This window comes from Vespa velutina, chromosome 10 (assembly GCF_912470025.1).
Source record: "Vespa velutina chromosome 10, iVesVel2.1, whole genome shotgun sequence".
Classification (NCBI taxonomy): domain Eukaryota; kingdom Metazoa; phylum Arthropoda; class Insecta; order Hymenoptera; family Vespidae; genus Vespa; species Vespa velutina.
The window spans coordinates 7,553,116-7,571,248 of record NC_062197.1 but is presented as its reverse complement, the minus strand read 5'-3'; the positions used below and the strand labels follow the sequence as shown (position 1 = coordinate 7,571,248).

The following is an 18,133-nucleotide window of genomic DNA, read 5'->3' as shown; positions in this document are numbered from 1 at the left end:
CGTTTCGCGTTCATCGGTACAGCCGTTGAGCCGGTAGAAGCACATAGATGTGCTTGCATCTGTATGAGTGTCATTACTCTCGTCATGCTTCACAGGAACACTTTCACTGGCTTTTAACTTAAGTCCGTCTAACGCTGTGAAAATCTCTCCCATCTTGTTCTACTGTGGTAGAAGAATGTTTAACAGCTAGAAGTAATGCCTTCATCAAAAATTCGGAAAATTTTTCATTGAAACATTAAACCGTATAATGTTTTATTACGTATATATACATACGTAATACATATTAGATAGGTATTTATAAGGATTATAGTAGATAATTTTGATTAAGATCTAATTATGAAAATCAATGTCCGAAATATACGTAGCGCAATATGTCCATTATGATATAATTTCTCCCTCTGTATCGACGAATAATTAAATAAACATAGGGTAATTTAATTCGGAACTGTACTGTAATGTAAATTTCTAATCGTTGGTTAAATAGGAATAGCTGTTACGTTTCCGCTATTACTAGGAGCACTTTACGAGCTACGGAAGAACGAGCATACGGAAATCTCGAGGTAACTAATCACTATTGACGAAAAGCTATCCATCGCATTTGCATTGTAAATGAAGGAATGTTCTGTTCGATGCTCTAAAATATTACGGGTAACATCGACAACGATGCGAAGAGAATAAGTTTTTTGATTACAGAGAACGTTAATACTACTAATTACTTAACTCAAAGATAATAAATAACGTTTTTAACTTTTTTTTTCTTTCATTTAAATTCGAAATGAAATTCTCTTAAAGCTTTTGCGGTATCGCGTAATAAAAACAGACTTAGGTGACAAAATGGAAATTCTTACTTCAATTTTCAATGATCATTAAGAACACTGTTTGATCATTCTTCAAATAATAAACCAGTTTCAACTAAAAAATAAAATTTACAGATAAGAAAATTATTTTTTATTTTATTTAGGTGCATTCGCATAAACCAGTTCTCACTCCGACAGAAACCTACGTAATTGAGGCTCACGTACGTGAGAAATATTTTACTCTTTAAGTTAGTGCAAAGCCGCGAACGAAATCGTCTTAACGTAACGAGATGAATCAGTCAACAGGAATCTGTTCAACGATATTTTTACGTTTTATTTTGTATACGAAAGGAAAGTATGTCTTTTTATGATGATTCATATATAATTGATTTTCACGTTCAAGCGACACCATTGCATTCAAATTATTGCCATTTGTGCTAATTACCGCATATGTTAATCCGATTTATGACATTACGCATGAATTTGCTCTGCTTCTCTTCCTTTAAAAGCTTCGAATATTCAAAGATCCATAAAACGTGCGTGCGATATAAAAAGCAGATATATTTTATATGAAATCAGAAAATCTTATCGAAAGATACAAAAGAAAAAAGAAAAAAAGAAGAGAAAAAGATAGAAGAAAAGTGGAACGTAACAGATTCGTTATCGCTTCATTGAGCCAACAATTTTCTTCGACGTAATCGACTAACCGATTTGATCGTCCAATGAAAATTCTTAGTTTTCAAACAAAATGCGAAAACGAATTCGTGTCACGACGTATCGATTTCCACCTACGAGGCTTTCCTATCGCGCGATTCCGGCTCGTTCTTGCGGCAACGAAGCTACGTAACCTTGCAAGGAAGGCGTAGTCGTCGATACGCTTCGACGATCTCCTTCGACGATCTTGTTCGACGATCTCGTTCAACGATCTAGCTCGAGGATCTAGCTCGACGATCTGCACGTTGCTTTCCCCGTTGTAATGCCGCTTCTGCATTGAGAATCTTTACACTCGTCCTCTTAAAACATATGCGCATGCGCATTATTTCAAACAATTAAGCGATTAAACGATTCAAGTTTGTGCAAACTCAATCGTTTCTCTCTCGTTTTCTTTTGATTTTTACGTCATAAGATTTTCTACGAATGTATTATATTAAACGGGGATCCATGCGAAGCTTTTTCTTTTATATATATATATATATATATATATATATATATTATATTTATTTATTATTTATTTATTATTTCTGTTCATTATTAGATATATATTATTTGTTATAGCAAAATTTTTCGAAGATTTTTCATTCTTGTTTTTTCTTTTCGTTTATTTGTTTTTTCATTTTTAACAAAATCATTCAATTTGTAGAAAATATATATATATATATCCGAACATATTTATGATTCATTTTGCACGTACTTTCCAGATATAAGAACGGTCCTTATCGCTCTTTCCGAAAGTGCTGGTAGTTATCGGAACGATGCCATTATCGGAAGGTCGGATATCCGAAGCAGAAAAGAAGAAAGATACTCGACGTTATCCCGCTGTCATCGAGTGGACTCGTACGTAGGTTACCAACGGTGTAGAGGCTCGTTAAATCTGCGTGGTCGTACCAAAATCGTGCTCGTATGTCATCCCCTATAACTTAACCGGGTTATCCTCGTACTCCGTACGAAATCGTGTTCCAGCTACTATGAATTATACACTAGTCCAAAAGTACGAATCTCACTGTTCATTTCGCCTACATGTTTTCTCTTTCTCTCTCTTTCTCTATGACCAAGCCAACTACTATGTCTTCTTTTCTCTCTCTTTCTTTAATATTTCCTCATATTTTTTTTTCATGTTTTTTTAAATGGATGTGACATTGAACATACCAGGCTCGTCGTCGAAGTCGACGTCATTAATTCAAGATAACTTCGAAGAAAAGATGGCATAAAATCGCAAAGAAACAGGATAAAAGAAAGAAATATATCTATCGACGCAAAGCCTCTTATAATTCAGGATGATTCGTGAAAGCGTCAGGCATAATGGCAAGGACTTTCGAGAAATATTTCCGAACTAGGAGCTAAGTCTATTACACGAGTATTAATTAATCTTCGAAGTGGCGTGTTATACAGCGATGATAGGAATGGAATGTCCTTGATATTAGCCCATATTTTGATCTTATAAGAAAACTTCGTTTGAATGATGGGCGTCGTTAGTTACTTCGCTTCGTTGCGTTTCTCGAATTTATCTTGCGCAGGACCGTTCTAGATTTATTTTTGGTATGATAAGCGACCCTTGTTGTCAAAAGGGAAAAGGGGAAGGAAAGAAAGAGAACAGAAGGCTAAGAAGAAAGCAGCACAAGGAAATTCGCACGGAGAGGCAGAATGCTTCTTTTTCCATCCGTTCATTTTTTTTATTTTTTTATTTTTTTATTTTCTTTCTGTTTCTCTCTCTCTCTCTCTCTCCCTCACTCTCTTTTTCTTTTTTTTTCTCAACGTTATCTTTACCTTCAGTCGACCTTTGCTTTTGTCACCTTAATTAATGGTCTATCTAATGGCCAGTCTAGAAAGAGGTGTCGACGTATATCATTCCTTTTGCCTACCCTTTCTACTCTTTTTAGAGGGCTCTATCGGGTCGCTTAAACGACGTATATACATATATTTTTTTTTTGATTCTATTTTATTCCACGATAAAAGAGACTCTTTATAAAAATCTACGATACTATTCCTCCCCTTCTCCGACTCACATAAATTGTAATTAAGGAATGAATTCATTATTTTCTCAAAGTGACAAATATGGAACAAATGTAACGTATAGAAGGAATGAAAAGGGAAACGTAAAAAAGAAAGGATGAGTCTTTTGCAATGAGAAAAAGTAGAGAATAGGATGGAACGGTGACGAAAAGATCGAGGGCTCGAATTCACGGGTAAACGAAAGAACGATGATGCTCGAGGGGGTAGATGAAACTGCTCCTAACTTTTCTCTATTCTCACCGACGCTTCTCTAGCGTCGATGAGAGGGTGGAAAGAAAAGAGTGGAGGAGAAAAGTGGTAGACAGAAGAAGCGTTAACAGGATACGATGAAAAGGAAGAAAAGAGAGAGAGAGAAGAATGAGAGAGGAAAAAGAGAAAGAGAGAGAGAGAGAGAGAGAGAGAGAAAGAGTGAAAATGTGTTAGAAGGAGAGAGAGAAAGCAGATACCCAGTCAAGGATGAATCCTCCTAGTCGGTAAGAACGGGCTAGAGAGTTAGAGAGCAGCGGACAATTTGGCCGCGATCCAAGGTCCTGGCAATCAATATAAGCGACAGACAGCTTTATGAACAATGCTTTCAAATATCGACGTGAACGAACACAGCCGAGTTGTTCGAGTTTGAGCGAACTTATTTTACGCATATACTACGTGACAAGGGTTGTCAAATATTGAATCGTACTGACCGAATTTACGTTCTATTTGCAAATATTTAAAAATATTAAAAAATGATAATGTCGATCTCTTTAAAAAATATATCGTAAAAACAAAGAAAAAGGAAGAGAAAAGAAAGGGAAAAAAGAAAAGGAAAAGAGAAAAGGAAAAAGAAATGTTCAAACCGTAATCACGTGGTGCACTCTTTTCGAGAGAAATAAGTAGAAGCAGAAGTTCGACAGAAGCTTCATACTCATGGCATAGCGCACGTAATGTCGGCTGATCGTAAGCGTAAAGTAGAGAAAAAAAGGGAGGAAGGATCATAAAGCTTTTCGTCGAAACTGGAACAGTCTGATTGCGACGAAAAAAAAAGAGAAAAAAAGGAAGAAAAAAAAAAGGAAGAGGAAAAAAAAAGAGAAAAGGAAAAAAGAAACGATGCGCGCGTCAGTAGAATAGCGTGAGAGTTGCGAAGGGGAAAAGAGAGGAGGAAATAATCCAGAGGGATACGCGCGCAAATACGAGATATTTCGTACCTTCAGGCAACGCGCCCGTTTGATTCCGCCATGAACTGAACTCCTTCGAAAACGTTTTGATGAAAACGATGAGGACGGAATAGGTGAAGAAAGAAAAAAGGAAAGAAAAAAGGAAAGAAGAAAGGAAGAAAGGAAGAAAGAAAGAAAAAAGATACAGAAAAGGGGAAAGAAAGTAGGGAGAAAAGAGATAAAGAAAGAGAAAGAGAAAGAAGAAGAGAGAAACAGACAGAGACAGAGAGAGAGAGAGAGAGAGAGAGAGATGCAGAGAAGCTGAAAGAGTGCGTTCTCTCATTTTTATCGTTTCCAGCAAACGATTAACGCATTGCGCCGAGAAAAGAGTATTGCGTTTTCTCGAGGAAAGAACAATCGAGGTCGACGTGGTCGTTACAACTTGTCTTTTTTCTTGCCTTTATGTGAAATGATATTTTTTCCTTTTTCTTTTTATTCTTTTTTTATCGAGAGAGAGAAAGAGAGAGAGAGAGAGAGAGAGAGAGAGAGAGAGAGAGAGAGAGAGAGAGAGAGAGAGAAAGGGAGAGAGAGGGAGAACGATATCAAATATAAGACATCGTGGAATAGCTTTCTAAAATGTTTTAAAAAATTCTTTTATATTCGTTCGTGAATATTTTGTAGATTATATTATCTTAAATTTAGATAGATAGAATAGATATATATTATTTCTTCGATTATTCGTTTCGTATAAATCATGAGAAATTTGATTCGTAAAACTCGAAAGAGAATTTGTAATCCGGAAACGTGTGATATTATTTGCTATTTAATCAGTCTGGATTCGGTGTATTCTTTTTGGAATCGTGCGAACAACGGAATGGTATGAGTTGAATCGGTAAATAATAAAAACGCCTGGACCCTCACGTACTGCAAATACGTATAATGAAATTAAATGCTTTTATAGTGTCTACTCCCGTTCATTGTTCGAGATATTCCCTGGATTTTTGAATATTCACGAAAAACGTGTCCAATTTTACCTCGTCGTCCCTTTAACGAGCCCCAGCGAATATTGCGACTCATAAATTATGAAAAATTACTTTCTCGATAACGTAAAACATCATAACGCGCGAAAAAATGTTCGATTTAATTTTCTATTTCTTTCGATTTTACTTTTTATCGCGTAGATTATACAACATCATTAACGAGCTATTCATTCGTTCGAAATTATATATATATATATATATATATTTATTTTTTGTTTTGTTTTTCAAAATATTAAACTTTAACTTTCTATCCTATCGTCGAACTTAACAGACAGAATTGGATTGTCAAGAAAATGGTCTTCTTATCGGTAATGTTCCTACGTTACGCTCGACGATGAGTAATATCTTCCTTTCTTGCACACATGCTGCCACACGAATTTGCTAGCCCGTTAGTCGAGCGTGTCATGCAAACCGAGCTACATCTTTGCGGAAGCGCTTGTCAGCAGTTTTCCTGGACTTTTGCCAAGACGTCTTCTTGTCCTTTCCGAAGACGTCGCGTCGAATAGACATCTTCTACGATGGATACGTACATAGTATGTACTACTTAACGTACTTAACATACGTACTAAAACGATGCGAAATTAACGCTTAAGAATTCTACGAGCTACTTCGCCGACTCGTTCAAAATTCATTGAAAACACTCGGGAGTAATTAAATTCTTCTTTTTTTTCTTTCTTTTTTTTTTTTTTTTTTAAATAATCCAACACAATTTCGCATGTAAACTGACAAAATTTTTGACAATTCGAACAAATCGACGAAAGTAATCGTTCCTAAAAAGTGGACAATAAAAAAAAAAGGAAAGGAAGATAAAGCAAAAACATAAAGGGGACGTCAAAAACCTCTTTACGCAAACGTTCGACTCGATGGTGAAGCTCTAGAGATAAGCCTAAAGGGTGAAAATCTCTAGAATTAGGAACGATAGAAACTCATTAAAAGTTCTTCTTTGTTCCGATTTAGCGCGATGAATGAATGAATGAATGAAGAAGAGAAGAGAAATATGCTCGGCCATTAGCTCTTAGCCAACTCAACCGTTTTCATTCAATTTCACTCGTCAGTCGGAAAACAACAGCCGTTTGCCATCAGCACCATGCCCTACCTCCCTTCTCTCAACATTCTTTAAGCTAAGAATATAAAGATTCTCTAAATTGAAAGGAAACGAGAACGATGGGTTTATTGCGACAATTAACCGTATTTCAAATCCTTATCTCTTTGTCGAATAACGGTTGAATCGCAATGTAATTACTAAGAAATCGTTAACGAGAAAAACTCGATAATTCCGAAAATTCAATCCCCATTAAGATTTTAGTAAAGATCGTCTAATTATCAAAAGATTTCCTTACTTTTTCCTTTTCTTTTTTGTTTTTCATTTTCTTTGATTCTAACTATTAACAGTTCTAACAGTTTTAACAGTTCTCTCAAAAAATCAAATGATATTCCAAGATTGAGAACAAACAATACGAAAGTGAACTATGCAAAACCGGAAAACTATTTTTCAAAAGTTTTCGGTAGTACTAACCGAATGGCAGTGAAAAGTAGATACGCTTACGTAAGAATGGAACGCTTGATAAATGTGAGTTTATTTCAATCCTCTTTACGTAGGAGGTGGTCAGGGTCGACGTTCACTAACCCAGATAAAACGACTTTGGTTCTTGGTATGGTATCTTCGGTTCTCCAGGGGTGTCGGAAGGAGGCGACGACTTAGGCGTGCGCGTACTATCTCTCTTATTCTCTCCCTCTTTCTCCCTCTCTCTCTTTCTCTCTTTCTGTCTTTCTCTCTCTCTTTCTCTTTGTCTTTGTCTCTCTCAAACACTCGTATCAACCCTCTTTATCGTCGCTTCGTTCGCACCCTCCGTTCTCTTTCCGTCTCCGTTCTTCCCACCCCTCTCCATCTCACTCTTGCCTGGCTTCGCGGTTACGGCTCGTACCCTCGAGTCGCTCGCTGAACAACCCTTAACGTTTCACTTAATTTCGTCGCCTCTATATTTTCCAATGCGAATTATATTCCCTATTATAAGAGCAGAGCAAATCAAAACGAATGGAAATGATTTAACATCGAGCACTCTGTAGTTCAAATTTTCTCAAAAATTCTTTTGAGAAAACGAGAATTTTCAACTAAAGTATAACTTTTAAGGGAAGAAAAATTTGATAAGGGAACGTTTAGCGAAAGACCCGGATTTGGCGCGGTGGTCAGGGTCGTTCGAATCGATCAACTCGAAGAGATCTTGACTTTGGTCCTTCTTTAAAAAAAGTAGTGAGAAAGAGAGATGAAGAGACAGTCAGAGATAAAGATAGAGAAAAACAGAAAGAGAGAAAAAGAGAAAGAGTAAGAAATAGTACAGAGAGGGCGCGCGAGTTGCATGTGGTTTGCTTCCCACCCTCGGGAATCTATCCATTCTTGTTCCTTTTAAGTTCCAACCCCTCCATTCGTAGTCCATCTCTCTTGTACTCGTTTGCTATCGGCCTTAGGCGTTGTCGTCGTCATCGTCGGCGTCGTCGTCGGCGTCGTCGGCGTCGTCGTCGTCGTCGTCGTCGTCCTCGTTGATTCTCTCTCTCTCTCTCTCTCTATCCCTCCCTCTCCCTCTCTCTTTCACATCCCTCCGTTGAGCTCAACAGTCATCCCCCGTGGACGAACCCCGTTGTAAGCCAGGCAGCCACCCACCATCGTGCGGAGCGTCGGTCCGCGCACTCGTCCGGGGGTGGCGGCAAGTCCTGCCGGAGCCAGTGCCCGCGCGTCTTTCGCGATCAACGGACTGCGCGTACCAAAAACGGGAAGGTTCTCTTGCTCGCGTGTCAACCTTCGAAAGAGTCCGTGCCGTCCTTTATCTTCCAAACCTTCAAACCAATATCCCCTTCTCTTAATATCTTTAAATAATCTCAATCTGCTTTATCTTTCGTTTATTTTCTAAGGAAGAAAGAAAAAGAAAGAAAAAAAAGAAGCTACCACCATCCTTCCCCCCTACTCTAAGTATGATTCTGCCAAAAAGGACGTCCCTTCGTTCCCTATTTGATGATATCGCGAATTACTTTTGAACTATACTCTTGAACGAACTAAAGTTAAGGCAAACCTTTTACTTAGTGCTAACTTTGATCGAAACGTTCAATATAGTGTTCGAAATGGACAATACACGAATGTACTACGGCCAAGTGATACGGATTAGGATAACGACAATGTTATTTATGTGAGCTTCCTGGAAAATCTGCAAACGAGAGAACGTTTCTCTCAAGTGAAAATCTGTGAAACTCCTGTGAGAGATATTTTGAATATATTTCTTTTGTTTGACCGATCAATCTCGTCGAGCGATACAACCTCTTTTATTTAATTAAACGAATTTGGAAATATTATTCTAGAATTTAGGTGGAAAAGTTTTCTTGCCTGATTCTATTCTTTTTATTCGTTCGTTAAAGTGTAATGCGGACCACACGATCGATCGTCTTCGAATGCGCTATGTGAAGAACAAATAGGCCTCGTGATTTGGAAGAACTATGCGAATTATTCAATGCACGATAATTATGTTGCGCAGGACAAGACTGAGCAAGAGTGAGTGTTTAGTAAATTGAACGGACGAATGAACGAATGACACATCGGGTCTTCTTTCTTATATTCGTGATTTATGAGATTTTAAATATAAAAAGGACACTGATTGACAAAACTTCAGGACAACATATAAAGTGATCGTGGTTACAGAATTCTTAAAGTGATGAAATTGAGACGTTTCCTGATGTAAATCGCACAAGGTAGATCGATAAATATCACTTTGTTACAAATACGTATATGTTTAAGGATTTTTTATAAGATCGATTAACAAGATTATAACAGCTTATCATCATTATGCATTTAACATTTTAGCGATGTTAGGTTACACATAATTCCAATAACCCATCTATAATTAAACTACAATTAATGAACACGAAATCATTATCTCTCTCTCTATATATATATATACATACATATATATCTACGTATATACATATTACGTATATACATATATATATATATATATATATATATATATCCTGTTTTGTTCGTTTTATGTGGTTATATATATTATACCACATAAGTCTTGATTCACCCTCGAAAGTCTACGAGAACTAGAATCGAGATAAAAATTTTCCCATTTCCATTGTATTTTTCTCGTCGTCTTCCTCGATCACGTCGGGACTCTAGACGAGACGACAGTCAAGTAAGGTCTAGAGGAAAAAGTTACAATGTTCTCCTATCATTAGTTACTCGATGACGAGTCACGCTTCGCTATGATGAAAATCACAATTGTACAAATTCTTCACGGAGAAAATCCGTACGAAATTTTTCTACATTTAAGCTACGAACATGAGTTTATATTTAAGCTACGAATGATGTATTGTTCGAAATAGCTTTTAAATGTTTTTCATAATAAATAAATATATATATATATATATATATATATATATATATATATATATATATGTTTTTCATATATTTTTTATCTTAACGTATACTTACATTTTCTTTATTTTCAAAATTCAAAACATATTTTAATTATTATTATATGGACATTTTAATTAAGAAAAAAAACAATGTTAATTATATCCTTAGAAATACTAGATGGAACGTTAATTACGTTGCATTACATAAAACTAAATGTCAAATATCTTACGTAAAATCTTTTGAACATTATCTAAAAGATTTTGTTTTTATTCCTATTTAAATATTTTTTGATCTTTCTCCGTTCTCTATTCATCTTCCTTTTCTTATTGAATATTAATACGTGAACGTTAACGTAATGAATACGGTTAAATAAAATTCGTCGTAAATTCGATTCTTTTCATTTAAAAAAGAAAATGGAACGTATTTAAAATACTTTGCCAGTTGTATGCTAAAACTGCATTTAATGACTCAAGAAATCACATAATATTAAAAATATTATTCTTTATTCAAATGTAATATGTCTTTTAGAAAAACAGTAACAAAATCGCGGTCTTTTTTCGACAGGCATAAACATATTTCGAAAGAAGAAAAATATAACAAATTCCTTTGTAACTTAAGCATGGTATTTTTGTGAAAAAGAATTATCAAAAAAAGAAAGAAATATTACTTTAAAAAAGCATCAAAGGTAGTACACAATTCCTCTCGACAAACTTTGCTTCACGCTTAAAACTAAAAAGCGATTTTAAAACGATTTAAGTCAAGAAGTGTAAAATGTTCGTTAAAAAGAATATGAAGCCGATATTTTTCTTTTTTCTTGTTTTTCTTTTTTTGACGAGCAAAAAAAATAAAATGTTAATAAAGAAAACGTTTTCAGTGGTAAATGAATATGTAGAACAGTTACATGAGAGAAGAAAAAAAATTGAAAAAAATAAAAATAAAAGAAACTTAAAAAGAAACGAGATAAATAATACACGGTTTTACTTCTTCTGGAATAAGGGCAAGTATTTTTCTAACTTTCAAATTACATTCCTTTCTTTTCTTACACGTTAGATGAAGGAGCGAAACAACATGAACTTTTCCCTTAGTTTGTCGAGCATACCCTTCGTGTTTTACACATTTCTCTTCCTCGAGTTAGATGATTTATTCCATATCGACCAAAAATATAGTTTCGTGAAGCACGTAAATATACATTTTTGTACATATCTATATACGTATTTATACATGTACATACGTATATATGTATGTACATACGTATATATGTATATGTATATATGTAAATACGTATATACGTATGTACATACATACATACATAGATATGATCAATTACTTAAGAAGATGTTATTATCAAAAGGTGTTAGATAAAGTATATATTCACTGCTAACAATTTACATATATATATATATATATATATATATATATATATATATATATATATATATATATATATGTGTGTGTGTATATATATTTTCTAAGAGACACAAAAAAGAGAATGAGTTGAAATAGAAGTTTAACCAGTTAAGAAGATAGACCTGTAGATTTTCAAGAACAAAGAGAGAAAGAGAGAGAGAGAGAGAGAGAGAGAGAGAGAAGTTAGACATTTCACTTTGTCGAAGATAAAAGCTTAATCGTTATTACCAAGAGTCGGCCTACTTTCATTTACGATCTAAGACAGTGCCAGTCGCAGTCCGTTAATTCCACTTGATCGTAAAGCCGGCAAAGGGACAACGCTGTTCACTTTTTATCGTCGAAAAAGTAAAGCGAAGTTACTTTTTCTCTCTCTCTTTCTCTCTCTCTTTCTCTTTCTCTCTCTCTCTCTCTCTTAAATTCTTCTTGGTTCCCCCGAGACGAAAAGCACCCCTCGTTCTCGAACCGTACGGACTCAGAGCTTTAAAAGCCTCGCCTCGGCCCGATTTCTATTCCCGCGGACGATAAGCTTCGTTAGCAGCTGTTCCGCCTCGAGAGACTCGTGAGTTCTCTCTGAATATCTTACATCCGGAATTGCTACGTTTCGTATCCTCCAACTCAGCTATCTTCTCAGCTTTACTAATAACTTTCTATATTTCTTAGACAACGTATTATTCGGCACCGTCCTACTCTCTTTATCGTTCGTATGATTTTTAAAAGATCTGAATAATCGATTTAGTTTTTTGAGAAAAAAAACAAAAAAAAGAACAAATCGAAACTTCTTCAAAATGCAATATCGAAACGAGTTCGAGAAGAAAAGTATCCGACGAACTTGTCAATGCGATTACTTGGTCACTCGATCGAAAGGTTTTCGCGCGTGCGCGTTTACGCGTTTAAGGCCACGCGTGGAAGCTTCGAAGGGCAAACAAACGTAGCGCGGCGAGAGGCAAACTTGGCTCTCTTGCTAAATTGGGTTAACACGAATCCCTTTACAATTTACGCTGTGCGGGCTAACTCTAAGAGTAGAACCGTATGAGGTCAACACTAGATATTACTCGATCTTTAAGAAGAAGCACGTTTTTGAATGACATTGAAAGAGAAAGAGAGAGAGAGAGAGAGAGAGAAAGAAAGAGAGAAAGAGAGAGAGAGAGAGAGAGAGAGAAAGACTTTTCTCTTTTTTTCTTTCTTTTTTTTTTATGTACTAGACATTCGCTTCTGATTTCACTTCTTTGAAGGAAGATAGCAGGTGTAAAAATAATCTGTCCAGGTTTAACATCTTGGCAGATTAGTTTGGCATAAAAATCGTCTTCATACTTTTTACTTTAATTAAATTTTGGATCTGTTGAATGTTATAAAAAAGATCTTGAAAATAAAATGGCACTCGGCGTGTTAATTTTCTTCATATTTTTCATTTTCTTTTTCGTTTCTTTTTTGTTCATCCTTTTCGATATACTTTTCACTTCCAATAAAAGAATAGTTCTCTTTCATGTTCCTTTTATATCAAAGATCTAACAAACTCGAGATACCGATTCTCTCACTAAGACCAAAAAGATATCGAGTTAAGAGGGAGTGTCCTTATCTTATAGTCGGGATCGTCTCGAAGGTCGAAAACGCTTTTCGAAGGATACTCCTTTATAAATAACAAAGCGATCCTTTTGACATTCCTCTGAGATAAAGATAGTACCGAGAGCACACTGAATTTTCTCTTTTTGCTCTCATAGAGAAAACGCGCCTTTGGGAATGGACTTGATAGTATGCGTGATTTCACCCTAGAGATATCCCGCTACTTGCTCGTGTTATCAGAAGGATAACAATGAACTTCTTTTACATAAGAACACGCTTAATACGCGTACTCTAGCTATCGCACGTACTATGCATATTCAGACGATATGCAATTGAATGTTTACAGAAATATGTTTAATTCGTTAAAATTGTCAATATTGTTTCATAAATAGATATCAAATAGATAATGAAGTACACTTTCTTGTTTTTTTTTCATTTCTTTTTTCTTTTTTTTTCATTTTAATCGTAAGTTAGTATTCAGATACATTTTGTACTCAAGGGAAGAAATCGATAACTTCAATTGCACTTTGCGTGCTGCTGTGCGCTTTTCCGTCTACAAAAAGTAGGTCTCTCGATTAGATATTCTACCATCATACCGTCTTTATAATGAGATTACTTACTTCACTCGTCTGTCCTCTACTTCGAAAGTTTAACTTATATTTGACGATACAACGTTTGTATTTTTCTTATTGAAACAAATTCGTCAGTAGAATCGTTAACATTTTTCTCTTTTCTTTTTATGATCATCAAACAAATTATCCATTCAGAAAATTTCAATACGTTTGCTAAATGTTTAATCGACGAATTTCTCGTATTTTACTATCCGATATAATTGCTACATGTGTACTTATCTGAATACGCATGTGAATATGCGTATATTTGAAATAAAAGAAAATGAAAAAAATAAAAAAAAAATTTATTCCATTCGTATTCCTTTAATAAGAATTACGTACCTATGATATATTTCCGATTAAATTACGAGATTTGTATCCTACGTAGGATACAAATCAACGACCGAGAATTTAATTCATGCGCGACTCGAAAGAATCGATCACTTGTGTAATTCCGTAAACTAATCGTGCGTTGTTTCCACGCAATTTATTTTTAACGAACGAGAGCGAAATCGCAGCTATGTCATTTTTATCGCTAACGGGAGAAATCAATTTGACTTATATTCTGAAGTTGACAAAAAATAACGAACGATGATTAAAGGAAAGAAATTAACACGTTTTTTGATAACGTCATCATGGTTTTTTGAAAAATTTACGATCAAGTTATTGTAGATACACGACTTTCCAGATTGAAATGCTTCGATTTACAAATACGAACCTTTTATTTCGACTATTAAAATGATCGATCGAAATGTTCGATAAACGTAAAAATTGTTCCTATCCTGATTGCAGGCTTAAAGCAAGATGGACGATCGCGTGGCCCGGAAGAACGTTCACGTAGGTCGATGGATCTTCGTTAGCGCGTAATTTTCTGTGAAAGTGTTAACATAGCCGTGTATCGCGTGCATACGTTCGTACGCTTTGCCGAGTTTTTTGCTCTCCTCTCTACGAACGTGTGTCAAGCAGAAACAATGCTGTAATCGTGCAGCTGCGAAGCGAGCTCACGTCGGACATGATGGCACTGTTGTTCGCCGTAATCGTCATCCTGGTCACCACTGCCATGTCGCTGCCACCTGTCATCAGAATCGGTAAGTTTAGTCTTTAATGAACATGATACGTAACTAAACGTGACAGATAAAATTAAAATAGGTTAATACAATTTCAATAGTTGAAAGATCATTAAATACGATGAACTTTATTTACACGCTAAAATTGCTAATAATATGATGTAAATATAAGAAAACAAAAAATAAACCTATTAAGTTTATAATTAACCATTATGTTCTTGCATTCTTTAACAATAATGTGCTTTCTATGAATATAGTATATTATTGATGATTCAATGTACGTTAATGTATTGAGCACTTTTTCATTTTATTTTACCCGATACTCTTTTTTTATATGATCGTTAGTGTAAACTTTTCAATGGTGTATATACGTATGCGTTATTCGTATCTGAGCATCCATTCTTCGAGAGATGTTATATACGATTGTTCAGAACAAAAAAGTTGACAAAGGTATACAAAACAAAAAAGAAACTATATATATACGCCTTTCTTCACCGACAATTCGTGTTAGACCGAGGATTTCCTGACACAACCAACGCGTATATGTTTCGTTTTTAAAACAAAAAAGCTAACCAGGAACTGTACAAGCACCGAACAGGAACCGAACAGGAACCGAACGCATTCTATCCTGTTACCAAAACAAAAAGAAGCCGAAACCCACAACTGAGATACTAACAAATGGTTTTCGTGTCTACAAAACCATGGACAAAGCCGGACTTAGTCCAAAATTTATGATTACGATCTTCGTCGATAAAATACGAAGATGGAAATAACAAAGTAGCTTCAATATCTTGATTAGAGCAACAACATCGTTGTTTTAAGTCTGATAGTGATCTAAAAACTGCGAACAACTGACTGTACAAAGAGCACATGTCAAAGTTTCAAATAAATGTTCGGCTTCATTAAATTAAACGTATCTTCGGCGATCTCCACTTTGAAGCGAATAAATCGAGCTCGAACAAACCACGCTCGAGTAAGCAGCAAAAGCTTCCGAATTTAATCGGAAACTTTATCTATGAACACTCATCGAGAGGTGTCTTTAATTTCTCATCTAGCTCAATAATGATCATCGGACAAAACGAAAGATAGAATATGGACATTTTATTGCACAAATTAAATGATTTCCTCTAATGAAATTTCTTCTTTCTTTTATTTTTGTTTTTTTTTTTTTTTCTTATATAATGAATGAAATATACAAAGAAACCTAGTAACTTTGGAAATGAATTTTTTAAAGGGATATAAAAATATTCCGAACATTGTATTATTCGAATTAAACTTAGACAAAGATAGAAGAAAAGCCGTTTGTAAAAGTTTCAAGAGAATATTATTATTCTGTCACGTGTGATACCGTCGTTCTCCCTTCAGTACCTTCCGCATGTCTTGCGAAAAACGCATTTCCTCATAAAACTTCATGAATATTTTCAAAGTTTTTCCATGGCATTTTTCACTTATTCGTCCTGACGTCTTTCCAATAAATATGCTAAAGAATTCTTTAACGAAAAAATGAATTTTCTTTCTTCCTTCTAAACCAACAAAATTAGTTGGAGAATTTTGAAAATGCAACGAGACTAAATTCTATGCGTAAAGAAAAAAAAAAAAAAGAGAAGAGAAGAAAGAAAATTTGACTTTTTTCTTTTTTTTTTTCTCTTTTATTTTTTCTTATCTTTAAACTTACCAACAAACCAGAGGATTATTATAATTCCGGCGCCGTAGTGGCAATTTTGTCATGTATAAGCGGCACGCGAGCCCAGCTATCCGCTCGTAAAATCCATGCTTAATAAAGTTCTCAATGGCATGCCGTGAGCGGTAGCGAACCTCCGTCGTAGTAACAGCATTAAGGATTTATAACTCGATGTCGTGATACGAAGAATTTTAATATGCTTAAAAGCTCTAGGAAGATACGGTTACTCATTGTCAACCAGAGTCGCGCGGTATTTCGATTGTGTTAATAAGACGACTTTCTTTCGTCAACGCATTCGAAATTCATGCCTAAGTTCTTTTATCCATTTCCACTTTTATCAGTTATTGCAGAAATGAAAAAAGAAAAAAAAAAAAAAAAGAAAAGGAAAGAAAAAGTATTGCTCGTTGAATTCTGCATTCAAATGTTATCTATGCGAAATAATTATCGACTTCTATAAAAGAGAGAAAAAAAAAAAAAGAAAAAGATCAAAATGCAATACTAATAAAATTCATAAACGTAAAAGTGCAGAACAGAGATTGGTAGAAGACTCTTATCTTTCCTTCAAATAACACCATAAAGTTTCCATTAAAATTCTGTGCTAAATTATGCCGAGTGACTCTTCCATGGTTATTACCGATTCCTTCTTTACATAGAATATTTCAAGTAATATTTTCATACTGAAAGCTTTTTTCTTTCTCATTTAATTTGGTTCTTTTTTTCTTTCACCCTCTCTCTCTCTCTCTCTCTCTCTCTCTCTCTTTATCTATCTCCCTTTCTGTTTTTTACTTTTTTCTTTTTTACCGCGACTTTGTCATAGCAATTTTATCTTCGATAATCGATGAAGAACAATAACCACGTTCGCAATCTTCAGAGAAAAGTTGATCGAAAGACAAAATCGCGGTAGAATCAACGGTGGTCGAGAGAAGAAGAAGCAAACTCGGCGTTTTCTTTTTTATCCGGTATATATCGCGTACGAAGGCACCTTTTAATTTCTTCTTAAGAACGTATCTATAAGCGAACGATCGAACACGACATAAATTATTCAATTTTTAACCTAGAATCTGGAAATCGAAGTCGATACTTTTTATGCAAATGTCGAAGCCTCTTCTTGTCATATTCCATCGAATCTTGGCAACTGATTGTCAAAGTTCATAATATCTGGTTACCTCTTTAAGATGAAGAGAGAGAGAGAGAGAGAGAGAGAGAGAGAGAGAGAGAGAGATAGCGCCATTATTTGTTACTCACACAGGTACAAGAAGATCTACTTATATAGAGACGAAACAACTTAATATACGAACTCTGAGTCATGGTTTTAGAATTCTGAGGAGGTAAGTATCGATTTAGACCTTGATTCATATGATACATGCCTACCCACATATATATAGATATACAATGCGCGCGCGCATTCATTTAAAATTATATATCTTTTTCTTATACATAAACATGCTCTCATATTCATTCTATTTACTTAAAAGAACAGGAAAGAAAAATAATTTTTGTCATTTTCGCAGCATCACAATTTTCTTCTTCGTATCGAAACTCAAAGAAAAAAGCTCGAAAGATTCATTCTTTTCAAAGGTTCTTAATAATATCATTTTAACGAGAAACGTTTCACACGATTAGTCTCGCGAATCGCACGTTTACAACTTCAATGAAGAGGAGGAGCTTTAAACAACGTTATCGCGAATAATTTATTAGAACGACG

At 35.0% G+C, this 18,133-nt stretch overlaps 1 protein-coding gene across 19 annotated transcripts in view; it reads left to right on the top strand.

Annotated features, from left to right (window-relative positions):
* Nucleotides 1-6,101: 6,101 nt before the first annotated feature.
* LOC124952009 (glutamate receptor ionotropic, kainate 2) overlaps nucleotides 6,102-18,133 on the top strand; it is an 82,817-nt gene continuing 70,785 nt past the window's right edge. For 6 of the 19 annotated variants that reach the window (XR_007101796.1, XR_007101795.1, XR_007101799.1 and 3 more), the window contains exons 1-2: nucleotides 8,322-9,432; nucleotides 14,473-14,768. Coding sequence is in view for 13 of the 19 variants with exons in the window: in XM_047501262.1 (XP_047357218.1) it covers nucleotides 14,693-14,768 (76 nt within the window). In the remaining 6 variants the exon portion in view is untranslated. Of the gene's footprint in view, nucleotides 6,231-8,321; nucleotides 9,433-14,472; nucleotides 14,769-18,133 lie in introns of those variants that run through there. The other 13 variants (XM_047501255.1, XM_047501261.1, XM_047501260.1 and 10 more) reach the window with 9 other exon arrangements.